The sequence below is a fragment of the Phascolarctos cinereus genome, unplaced genomic scaffold, assembly GCF_003287225.1.
Source record: "Phascolarctos cinereus isolate Bilbo 61053 unplaced genomic scaffold, phaCin_HiC Scaffold_2;HRSCAF=192, whole genome shotgun sequence".
Lineage (NCBI taxonomy): Eukaryota > Metazoa > Chordata > Mammalia > Diprotodontia > Phascolarctidae > Phascolarctos > Phascolarctos cinereus.
In genome coordinates this window covers 189,832,687-189,845,380 of record NW_027555625.1, presented here as the reverse complement: position 1 = coordinate 189,845,380, position 12,694 = coordinate 189,832,687, and the positions used below count along the sequence as shown (strand labels likewise).

The following is a 12,694-nucleotide window of genomic DNA, read 5'->3' as shown; positions in this document are numbered from 1 at the left end:
GTGTGTGTGTGTGGAAGGCACCAGAGCCCTGTGGCCAGGAGCAGGAGTGGAGAGAGTGAGAGAGAGAGAGAGAGAGAGAGAGAGAGAGAGAGAGAGAGAGAGAGAGAGAGAGAGAGAGAGAGAGAGAGAGAGAGAGAGAGAGAGAGAGAGAGAGAGAGAGAGAGAGAGAGTGTGCACAGTACTACCCTGTAAAGTTAACATAGGTGTTTTTTGGGAATGTGGAATTTCAGAATTCTTTATGTAAAGTTGAATAAAGTGAATTTATTTAAAGTGAGAACTGTCTGTAATTGTTGGAGATGTGATTTGAACCCAGGTCTTTCCTGCTTCCAAATTCATGATTTGTTGTGCCCTAAAACTTGGCTTTGCAATTCCAAAAAAGGTCAGAGATTACAGTGGTAGTGCAGATTTATTCTGAGACTATAAAAACTTTACATGAATTCTAAAATCCTCTGATCAGAAAGAGATCTCTAACAAATTTCCTCATTTGATAACATGAGAAACAGTTTAAAAATTTTTATTGATGTGTTTTTTAAAAATATATTTATTATTTCTAAAAATATTTAATCACCATCTCCACCCAGTGGCCCATCCCTTTTTATAAAGATTTATAAATTAAGAGAAAATGAGCAAAACCAACTAACTTATGTTTCTGACATTACATGCAGGGTTCAGTCCTTACCATTGCCATTAAGAGAGGGAGGTACATTTTCTGAATGTGTTTCCTGGGGTACTTATAGATTGTAATAATAGTGATGTCATTTTTGTCATTTAGACATCACTTTAAGGTTTACAGGGTACCTTTCAACAAGGGTGGGGAGGAGAGGTTGTATAAGTATAAGGTGGGAACTGTAGGTATTATTATCCCCATTTAGAAGATAAGGAAATAGAGGCTAAGGAAAATTAAAAGAAAAATTTAAGTGTTGTGAATGGATTGCCCATTATCACATGTAATTTATTTGAATTGTAATATTTCTGTAATTGTGCCACAGAAGTATATATTTAGATTTAAATTGTGATTAGAAATTTTATGAACTTTTTAATTAACCAGTGAAGATATTTTCCCCCATCTTGAATGGAAAAAGCCTATAACTATGTTTTGAATATTTGTTCTTTATTTGTCTTGTTAAAGTTTAATTACTCCTTTTTTGAACTCATTGGTCCAACCAATCTGGCCTTCCAGCTGTTCCTTACACAAATAACTTTGTCTCCCCTCCTTAGACCTCTACTTTGGCCATCCTCTATGTCTGAAATGCACTATTTTTTCGTCTTGTCATTTAGCATCCTTTACTTCCTTTAAGACTTGCTCAAATATTCCCTCCTAAATGAGTCCTGTCCTTATCTCCCCAGCTGCTTGTGCCTTCTCCCTCCCCCTCTTATATTTCTTTTGTTTCTCTTCTTGGTATACTTTATTAATACGTATTTTCTCTTGGCGAAACTGTAAGCCCTTTGAAGACAAAGGACTCTTGTTTTTGCCTTTATATTTCCAGAATCTAGCACAGTGTCTGACACAAAGCACTTATTTGTTTGTTAATAGATTGACTGGGATTTTGAAGTGGTTAAATTCAAAGGCTATTAAATTGTGTTTTGAGAATTCTTTTTTTTTTATAACTTATTTTGAATGCTACTGAAATCATCTCTCTACTGATCATGGTAATTTATACTTTCAAATGGGTAGTTAGGTGGCTCAGTAGATAGAGTGCTGGGCCTGGAGTGAAGAAGACTTATCTTCCTGAGTTTAAATCTGGCCTCAGGTACTTACTAGCTGTGTGACCCTGGGCAAGTCACTTAACCCTGTTTGCTTCAGTTTCCTCATCTATAAAATGAGCTGGAGAAGGAAAAGGCAAGCCACTCCAGTATCTTTTCCAAGAAAACCCCAAATGGTCACAAAGAGTTAGACATGACTGAAAATGACTGAATGACAACAACATACATTCTAATCCACCTTTCCCTCAGACCTTTATTTTAGTCATCAAGGATCATACATAGATTTAGAAACAGAGTGACCTTAGATGTCATATAGTCTAATCTTCTTAGATTCAGAGATTAAGTGATTTGCCCAAAGTTACACAGGCTAAGTTGTTAGAGTGGGAATTCAAACCCAGGAGCAGGAATTCTAAGTTCCATGCCTGTATCACTGTATTGTGTGCTTTCTAGCCTCACTATGAAAATGGTAACTCTCTTCTTCTGTCTCTGAGTAACTCAGACCCTGGCTTATGTGGGGAGCAGGTCCGGCTGGATTTCTTGTGTGTTCATATATGGGGAGTGAATTTGGAATCCAGACACACAGAATCAGGTTACGGTACCAGGTGGCAGATGAGAGCCTATGATTGGGGTGTGGGGGGAGGAATCATAGCATTGCAAAGGAGGGTACAAAACCTGAGATCTTAGGGCAGTAGAATCAATCCTAGTTAACAATTGACTATAAATCACAGGTGAGGATAAAGGAAGAGTCAGAACAACATAGGTTTTATTTATTCCATTGACACAAATGGTGAAGTCAAAAGCTGCATGTTTTAGGAGAAAGACAGTTGTGACCATGTTGAATGTTGAGGTATAAGTAGGATGTCCTGGTGGAGACATTTAGGTGGTATCTGGAAATACGGGTTTGTAGCTTGCAATAAAAGTCAGGGTTGGAGTGACAGATCTTCAGAGTTATTATTACCAGTGGAGTGGGTGGATTGGTTGAGGGAAGATATCTTAACTGTGTTGTTACTCCTTCCACTCCAATCCAATAAACATTTATTAAGAACCTACTATGTGCTAGGTACTATGCGAAATATTGGGGATACAATTAGTAAAAAGAAAATTGGTCTCTTTCCTCAAGGAGCTTATAATCAAATAGAGGGAGGTAACATACAAAAGGAAGTTGGGAAGGGTGGTGGGACAGGATGTGAGGGGATACCTGGAATGGGGGCATCTTGTTCCATGTAGTTGAAACCAGGAAGAGCAGCAGATACAAAATGGGGTGAGCCTTAAAGTTCAGTTTACCCTCTATAATGGAATACATTGGGAAGAGTGTGGTACTCTCCCCTCCAGTCAGAAGGAAGAGAAGGCTGAGTAAAGCAGTCAGTCAAGGTCCTAGTTAGCAGCATGTGATGAGATTGGAAGTGATGAGCTTAACCCGGAGAAGGACATCTTGTTCCTTGGAGTTGAAAACAGGAAGAGAAGCAGCTGTAGAATGGAACTATAAACCAGTTGTAATATTGGCACTATAAAATATGTGCCTGTGAGAATAAGGGTCCAGTTCAGTCCATTGGATCTTTTGCTACTAGAGAATATTTGATTCCTTATCAGAATTCTTAATTCATCATGATGTATTACTAGTTTAGAAAAACGATTTTATAATGAGAAATCAATTTGTCTGAAGAAGCATTTTTCCAGAAAATGCAAGGAATCCATTGTTACTAACTTTGCTAATGATATCAATCCAATGTGGAGAAGAATTTGATGTCTTGCGTATTATAAAACTAGGTGGGAATTTTACATAAATATCTTATGATTTTTTTGTTTATTGAAAAATCCCTTTATTACCATGTAGTTGATTTCCACCTCCAAGAATAAAATGAGAAAATCTTACTTTTTATAGTTGAATAAACTTTTAGAAATTTTGTCATTTTATTGATATATTATGTTATTACTTATTTCTTCCCCAAATATATCCTTTCCCTTCTACACAGTGAACCATCTATTATTATTATTGTTGGCTGTGGTTATTTTTTTTAAACACCAGTTCTCTTTTTTTCAGGAAGTACAGGGGTCACTTATGGGCCTAATTCTACTCTCACTGATGTGGGAGCTATTACCTGAACTATTTGCCCCCTTTGTATGGGGGACCTGTACTCCCAGGGCTCATCATCTTAATGCTAAACCTAAACACGCCATTGGCATAATGTATTATGGCTCAGAACTGCTGAGCTCAGGAGAGTTGCCAGCCTTCACCTCCCTGGTAGCTGTCATATCCAGCTGAGCCATCCCTCATAATAAAGAATTAAAAGAAGAGGATAAAAAAGCAGTTCAGCAAAACTAACCACATCAACCTGTCTTACATTAGGCATAATGCTCTGCACTTGTAGTTCCTTTTCTTCACAAAACAAGGAGAGAGAGATATATTTTCTTGTCTTTTCTCTAGGACCAAGATGGGACATTAAAAAGGCAAAGAATTATTTTTCTTTCCTTTCTTTCCATTTCTTTCCATTTCCATTGTTGTAGTAATTGTGTGTGTGTATGTTGTTCGTTTTAGTTTCTGCAAGTTCTTATGTGTCTTCCCATGCTTCTCTGAATCCTTTATATTTGTTTTTATGGTACAGTAATATTTCATTACATTCTTATACCATAATGTGTTTATTCATTCTTTTGTCAGTGGATTTCTTTATTTCTAGTTGGTAAATGCTAACCTAATTTAGAGTGTATGTGTTGTCCTTGAATTTCTTCATTTGCTACATCAAAGAGCATCTTCAAAGTATTCTCTGTGACATGTACAAAATCCATAAGGACTGTTGGAAGGGACCTCAGAGGCCATCTACTCTGACCTAATCCTGTACAAGAGTCCCCCCTCTGTAACATCCTCAACAAATCATCATTCAGCCTTTGCTTAAGACCTCAAGTAAGGGGAAACCTACTACATTCTGGGGCACTATTGGATATTCTCATTGTTAAAAATTCATTTCTTTCCAATAAGCATAAGTCTATTTTTTTTCAACTTCCATTTGTCTTTCTTTGTGTTTGTTGCCCTCTGGGGCTGCAGTCTAATCCTACTTTCACTTGCTATCCCTTTAAGCCCTTGAAAACAGCTCCCTTATATTTCCTGCCTTCTCTGTGCTAAGCAACCCCACTTTTTTCACCTGATCCTTATGGGGTGTTATTGGGAGAACTCTAGATTCTCTCCATTTTACAAGTCTTTTCTGTAATGAAATGCCCAGGCAGGACTCAGCACAATATCCTAGATGTGGTTGGAATAAGGCAAAAGAAAGAGGGACTATTATTTCCTAGCCCTGGATGTTCTGGTTTTCTTAATGCAGCCCAAGATAACACAACATTATTACTTCCTATGAAAAATGAGGTATCTTTCTGAACGCAACTTCAAACAAACTCAATTCAAACAAACAAATATTTCACAAGTAAATTCAGTGGGCAAGGCACCATGTTAGGATCTGTAAAAATAGCACTACCAAAATAATTGATCATGGCCCTAAATACTAGTTAAAAAATAAGAAGTGTAGTTAATAGATATGGCAGCATTTAATGTTGAAATCACCAGTCTGAAAAAAAAAAGTTGACTAGCTTTAACTAGTTAGATACTTTATTAATAAGATAATGTTGACTTTGTGTAAATTTGATCTCATAAGTAAATATATAAACTCTAAATAGGTAGGTTAGTTTCAACTTTTCATTTTGGTTTTCATATTTCAATGATCTTTTTATTTCCTGTGAAAATTGTAATTAACTTATAATCCCTTTTACAATGGAAAATAATGATTCCGAAGAAAGTTGACAAAAGTAAGTTCTGATGGTTTTTAATTTTTGCTTTTATAGATATCTGCACTTTAATCAAATTGAGACTTTGGACCCAGAATCATTCAACCATCTTCCCAAGCTTGAAAGGCTGTAAGTTTTCATTTTTTGACTGGAATCCAGGGGTTATTGAGCTGATCTGATAGGCACTAGGAGGTCTATGAACTTGGGTAGGAAAAATAGTTTTATTTTCACTATCCTTTGGTTACATTGGTAAACCTATGTATTTTATACATTAAAAAAAAACCCTTACTCTGAGAAATGTGTCCCAGACATTATGTAAGAAAGGTTGAAATCTGTTGCCTAAGACAATAATACTAAGTAATTACCTTGGAGCAGTGTCATCTTATTCACTAAGTTGGCTGGTCACTAGGTCTTAAGTTTAAGCACTGTCCATTTTAAAAAGTTAAAATACATTTTCTCATAGTAGTATCATTTTAAAAATTAACATTATTGAAACTGGGCTATAAATTAATGCTGTTTACCTCACAATTATTGAGTAGTTTCAACAAACCAATGGTGATCTAGAATAACGGTAACAATGGTAACTTTCAAATGAAGCAGAAAATAGAGTCACTTAAATCTCCCAAAACACAAATTTCTAATCATTCATATTTAATGTGCTTACATTATACTGATTCATTATATTCTTTCATTCAACAGATTTTTACATAACAATCGAATTGCTCACTTAGTTCCTGGAACATTTAGTCACTTGAATTCGATGAAGCGATTGTAAGTAAATGAATTTTTTTTATCTAAGTCAAGTCAAATTCTGCGTTTATGATGTATGCAGATCCACAGCTTCTTTTTCTGTAATGTTGTATAGTATATAGTTGTCTTTTCTTATAACACTTAAAAGCATGTAAATGTTATCCTCATGACTTTTTTTTTTACAGATGAGAAGAATGATACTCAGAAAGGTTTGAATGACTTGTCTAATGTCATTGGGCTGAATAAATCACATCAAAGTTTTCCACTTCCAATTTCAATTTCTTGACTATGATACCATATTGACATACATTTATGCATATTAGTGTCTATTTAGCCATTTCCTTTGATTGGTATTTATAGAAGCTTATACCAATCAGAAAATCTGTTTTAAAAGATAACAAACAATGTAAGTGTTGTTTTTTCTTTTGGTGGGTAAGATTATTGGTTATAAAATATAGCATTTGTATTGAATAAATCTTGATAGATTTTATAAAAATTATTGGAGAATATCTTTAAGCTCATATTTAAATTCTCCTTATTGCTTTGTAACATAGTGTGTTATATTAATTCCTCATAGACTAAGGAAAAATAACTTCTATTATGTCAGTTGCAATTTTTTGTTTCTAGGCATGAATGTATAGCTAAACTGTTTAAACTTAGTTAAATATACCCTTTCTTCAAAGACTGCCAGAATAAGAGCATTTATCCTCACAATAAGGAATTTTTTTTCAATTAGAAATTTATCTTTCAGTATTTTGTCTTTATTAAGGAATAAGTATATTCCTTTTGGTAGATATTAAGCACAATGATCTTCATTTTTAATTATCATTTGATTATTCCTGAATACTGCTAATGTTCATCAGTCTACAAGACATTTATTGAATGCCTACTTCATGAGTTGTGGTAACCATGGTGAAGAAGATATGAAGGAATATAGAATAAATTTCCTTTTTTCATGGAATTTACTTTCTTGTTGAAGAGAAAAGACATATACATCTAAGTATAACTAAAGGCTCAGAGTATTACAGAATAAGTGCCAGATGAAGAGGAGCCAATATGGGTTCATGTAAGAAAAGTTGTGTCAAGTTTGACTCATTTTCTTTTTTGTCAAAATAACTAGTTTGGGGAAACCACTGTAGATGTGTCTATATTTTGACAAAAGACTTGACCAAGACTGTCCTAATGTTCTTGTGGAGGAATTTGGGCAAGATGTTATAGATAGATTCATAGTAGAGTGATTTTATAGAAAGTGGGTTGATTTATGTCTGCCTGGAAGGAAGTGTTTCCTGGTGTTCTCCTGGCTATCTTCTCATTCCTGGCTTGTTTATCATTGTCATCAGTGTTGGAAGAGGCATGGATACATGCTGAATTTTTCAGATTCACACTCATCAGAAAACTGATAGGGGTAGGCGACATGTTGGATGACAGGATCAGGATGCAGAAAGACCTTCACAGCTTGAATCCATGGTAAAGTGCAACAAGATGAAAATTAATATGTAAAATCCTGCACTTGGGTTCAACAAATCAGACGCACAAATACAGCTTGAGGGAAATAGAACTAAGATAATATTTCAACATGTGATGAGTATGACGCAGCTGTTCAAAAAGCCAGTGGAATCTTAGTCTAATTTAAAAGAAAAGTACTATCCAGATAGAGGGAGGTGACAGCCTGCTTCCAAACTGTGAATGGATGAATGAATAAATGAAAGAATGACAAAATATTTATTAGGTGCTACATGCAAAGTAATGTGTTAAGTGCTGGAAATAAAAATAGAAAAGCAAGACAGTCCCTGTATTTGAGGAGCTCCTAATTTATTATGGGGATTTAGCACATATAGGAAGTTTCAGTTGCAAGACAGATGGCAAAGTCCAATAAGCAAGGCCTATGGTAATGTAGCTTCTTTTGTGTAATTTCTAGTAATAACACCATGCCTATTTCTGATGTTGAACCATTTAAACAGTGCAAAGGAATTTGGTAGTAAAAACTTTGTTTTTTCCTGTTTTCAGTAGTTGTGGCTGCTGAGGAGAGTGCAGGGTGGGGTACCTGTAGAGGTAGTTAACAGGTTGCCTCTCTGATGGTCATTCTTCTGGACACTGGCCATGAGAATTGGGCTTGTAGCAGAGTTGATTCTCTGGAGGATGATGCTCTCCCTCAGCATATTGAGCTTATCTGCCAATGGGTGACAATTGGTTGGTGGTTGGTATTTGTGATGAGTGTGATGAAACCCTTCTCTACAAAGTTGCTTCTTTCAATGATTGCTATATAGGGAAGGCTTAAGGCAGAACAGTTTGCCTGGGAATGGAAGTTTCTAGAACTCTGACTCTGGGTTGGGCTACCAACACCTTAGTCTGAGGGTAAGTTAGAGTTGAGGCAGTAGCTGTGGTTTAACCTATCTGGCACATGCTACCTCTCTCCCTCAAGATTCTTTTGTTCTTCTGGTAGTAGAGTGCATTCAGTTCTCTTCTAGCTCTAGACCTATTATCGTGTAGTCTGGGATCTATTTTCCTCTAATTCTGTATATCATATTTAATAAGGAATATGAACATGTTGGAGTACATCCAGAAGAGAATGGTGAGGGATGATAAGGGGAGATCAGCATGGTATTTTAGAATGAACTCCAGCTCTGGATTCAGATGATATGTGTTCAGATCCCACCTCTGATGGGTACCTCCCTTGGTGGCCTTGAGCAAGTCAATTAACCTCTTAATATCTCAGTTTCCTCATCTGTAGAATGAGGGCCTTGGACTTTGATTGCCTCTAATATCCCTGGATGTTTATTGCCTCTAAGATTCATTTCTAGATCTGTGACCAACTCAAAACCACCATGAGTATTGGTTCAGAATTTATCCTGAAGAAGAGAAGACTGATGGGAATATGATAGCTATCGTCAAAATTTACAAATTTATAGAAATTTCATTTGAATTAAACTTCTGGTTTTACCCCAGAGAGAACTTAGTAAGGTAAATGAGTAGAAGCTATAATGAAGTAGATTTCAGTCCAACATAAGGGAGAATTTTCTTATAATTAGAGTTGTCCAAAGATGGGGTGGGATTCCTTGTTAAGTAGTGAGTTTTCTTACCACCAGAGTTGTTGAAGTGGGAACATAGGATGATCACTTTTCAGGCATGAGACTAATGGGATTTATGCTTCATTCATTTCAGTTGTTTGGGCTAGATGAGTTCAAAAGGACCTTCTGATTGTAGTATTCATGGGTTCTGTATATTTTCAATTAGATTGTAAGGCTTTTCAGGAGGGACCATATAGTATATATCATGCATGTCCATCTAGCATAGGACTATGTGCACAGTAGATAGTCAGCAATATTCTTGATTAGGTTAGATTTGTGTTTTGAACCCTAGCACCCTTGTCTGTCAGTCTTCACCATATTTCTTTCTTTCTAATTTTTCACTGGCTATTTCTTCTTTATTAAAAGGCGACTGGATTCAAATGCTCTCCATTGTGACTGTGAAATCCTGTGGTTGGCAGACCTGCTAAAGACCTATGCAGAGTCTGGAAATGCCCAGGCAGCTGCTACCTGTGAATATCCCAGGAGGATCCAAGGGAGATCTGTGGCCACTATAACACCAGAAGAACTGAATTGTGGTGAGTTTTTTCCTGGCATAATTCCAGTTCAGTTTGTCTGAATGAAGTGCCAGCACTGAAATGAGCCCTCTCAGGTTCCCAGATTACATTTTTTGGTTGTGTTTTGGTTTTTACAAAGATGTGTGTGAAACTGTTGTGTCCTAAATAGGCACAGGTCTATTTGCAACAGTTAGTTATTACTTGGCCTTAAATTTTTTTAAAATAAATTTCAGAAAGCTACTAAGGAATTGCCTCAGCGTCTTTTTTATAATAAAACTTTTGGTTTTTCTTTTCTTTTTCTGAAGGATAATTGCTTTTTATTGAGAGTAGCTTCCACTGATATCTAACACTGTCCATCATAGTGGACATTACTGTAACCATTTTCTTATCTTACCTCATATCTTCTCTATGTAGGAACCAGGATTTTAGGAGGAGATATGAGCTTCCTGGAACTAATAAAAATGGCCAGTAGCAAATGCAGAAAGGTTTTGATGATATATTCAGAGACACTGGAATAATTAAATAGGAGTAAGCTGGTGCGTCTTTGATCATAGGATCTAAAGATGAAATGATGTTAAGGGAACATCTTATCTGATAGATGAGCCTAGAGAAGGGAAATCGCTTGCCCAAGGTCACATAGATAGTGAGTAGCAGAACAAGGATTTAATTGAGGTTTTCCGAATCCATCACACTGAGCAGCTGTTTGTGAATCTGGATTTTTGGGGAGAGTTTGTGCAGTTCCCCATTTCCATTTGTCAGCTGCCTACAGTTGAGTGGATCCTGGGAGAAAATGTAGGTTTACATTTATCAAATGTTCAATGTATTCAGAACACCATTCTGGATATTATTGGGGAAACTACTAAAGAAGAGAGATAAGAAGAAAACCTCTTAGAGTATTTTTTTCCTTGTTTAACTGGTATTAAATGTATGTTTTGTGATAGAAGCATATTCCATTCCCTCTGTATTGTTATGGTCTTCTCTATTTCCTATGTCAGTTTATTTGTGAGATCTTAACATCTATTGTACCTGGTCCTGAGGTCTTTTGTCTTTCTCAGTAACTGTTATAAATTGATTATAAAGATAATATGGTTCAGTTGTATTGGGTGCAAGGAGTTTTTCCAGGCACTCAGGATACAAATCCACACAGCAGAACAGTTCTTCCCCTCAAGGAACTTATGGTCTACTAGGAGAATATAGCATAGTAATAATTTCTGTAGTCTTTCAGGTTTGCAAAGCTCTTTCCTTACAACATAGTGACATAGGTAGTTGAAATTCTTGTCTCCTGCATTTACTGGTGAGGAAACTGAGTCATTCATCAGTGCTTCAGTATATTGCTAATGATCACATAGCTAATAATAAGTGCCTAAGAAAGGATTTGAATTCAGATTTTCTGACTCCTGGTTCAATACTACTATACCACTTTGTCTGTCATGGATAAAGAAAAATAAATAGAAGGTAATTTGAAAAGGTGAAGAATATTAACTAGTCGCAGTAGAGCTTTCCAGAAAGGCTTCCTTGATAATTGAGTTATTAAAGAAATGACGTTATAATTTTCTTATGACCTTACACACATGTGTATGTGTATTTCTTAAACCCCTCCCCCCAGATCATCCAATAGAAGTCCACAGTTTCCTACACAATCTTTTTTTGCTATTCTTTGTATATTGAGATGTTTGTATTTGAGGGATTCACATTTAATGGGGATGGTAATACAAATAGGTTTCAACTGCAAGGCAGATGGAGTCCCATGGCCCTTAGGGTTCTAAGTTCACAGCAAAAAAAAAAAAATTTAATTAAACAAACAAAAAAAACAAAACAAAAAGAAAATGGCTGGGGAATGTTATCTAATTGCTCAACTCTGGTCATATTTAGCAAAAATAAAAAAGTACATTGGTTTGTTTTGATATCTGAGGATGACATGAAGAGAGTTATTTTTAGTTTTTCTTCCTTTTATTCATGTACTCTGGATATTCCCATGAAGTATATTGAACTATGTTTGAACTTTTGTAATTGAGAAAATGTAATCACTATATAGCCTGACAGATGCTGTTGCCAAAGTTTATTTATTGCATGTCCAAAAGGAGAAATAATATTGGCACTGTGGTGCAGTGGCTATACCACTAGATTTAAATTCAGAAATCCCGGGTTCAAATTTTGGCTCTAATCATTAATAAACCACATGTCCTTGGTCAACTCACTTATCGCTGGGCCTCAGTTTCATCCCTTGTATAATGAGGTGGTTGGATTAGACCATATCTTAAGTTTCTTCCTAGCCTTAAATTCAGTGATCATACAAAGAACATACAGGCAGAACCTTTTAATTTGTTATACCCCTGATGCTATGTATCGTAATATAGGTGATGCCTAATTTCCATTTTGTTCATTTTAATTTCCTATAGTATCTGCTCTTTAGTCTCTGGTATATATAAACATATATGTTTATGTCCATACATAGATGCATATAGGTACGTTTATGTACGTACTTACATGTGTATATGTACGTGTACATACATGTAAGTTATCTCCTTACAGATTGTTATGGGAGAAAGAACAAAAGAGTAAGTTAGAGAGACAAGAAGATAGACCTTCTTAAAGTGATTCCTGCATAAACTGATTTGAAGAGGACTATTTCAAACATAGTAGAGTAGGAGCATGATGGATAGAGACTATAGGTGTGGTTTTATAAATATAAATAAATCAGAAATCTGGAAATAAATCAGACGTCTGTGGCCACCAACTTGTGTTTGCAGTTTCTTTAATTTGTGATTTCATGAATCTATAAAATTTCTTACAGACAGGTCTAGTAATTACTAAGCAGTTTTCAGTTCATTTTTAATGTTCAGGGTACAAACTAGCCTTCTAGAGCAGGGAACCATTTGTAGAGTT

At 35.8% G+C, this 12,694-nt stretch overlaps 1 protein-coding gene across 1 annotated transcript in view; it reads left to right on the top strand.

Annotated features, from left to right (window-relative positions):
• Positions 1–12,694, top strand: part of PXDN (peroxidasin) — a 144,083-nt gene that overhangs the window by 84,118 nt on the left and 47,271 nt on the right. Inside the window, 3 exon segments of the mRNA XM_020965833.2 lie at positions 5,533–5,604; positions 6,175–6,246; positions 9,660–9,829. Coding sequence (XP_020821492.1) covers positions 5,533–5,604; positions 6,175–6,246; positions 9,660–9,829 — 314 coding nt within the window.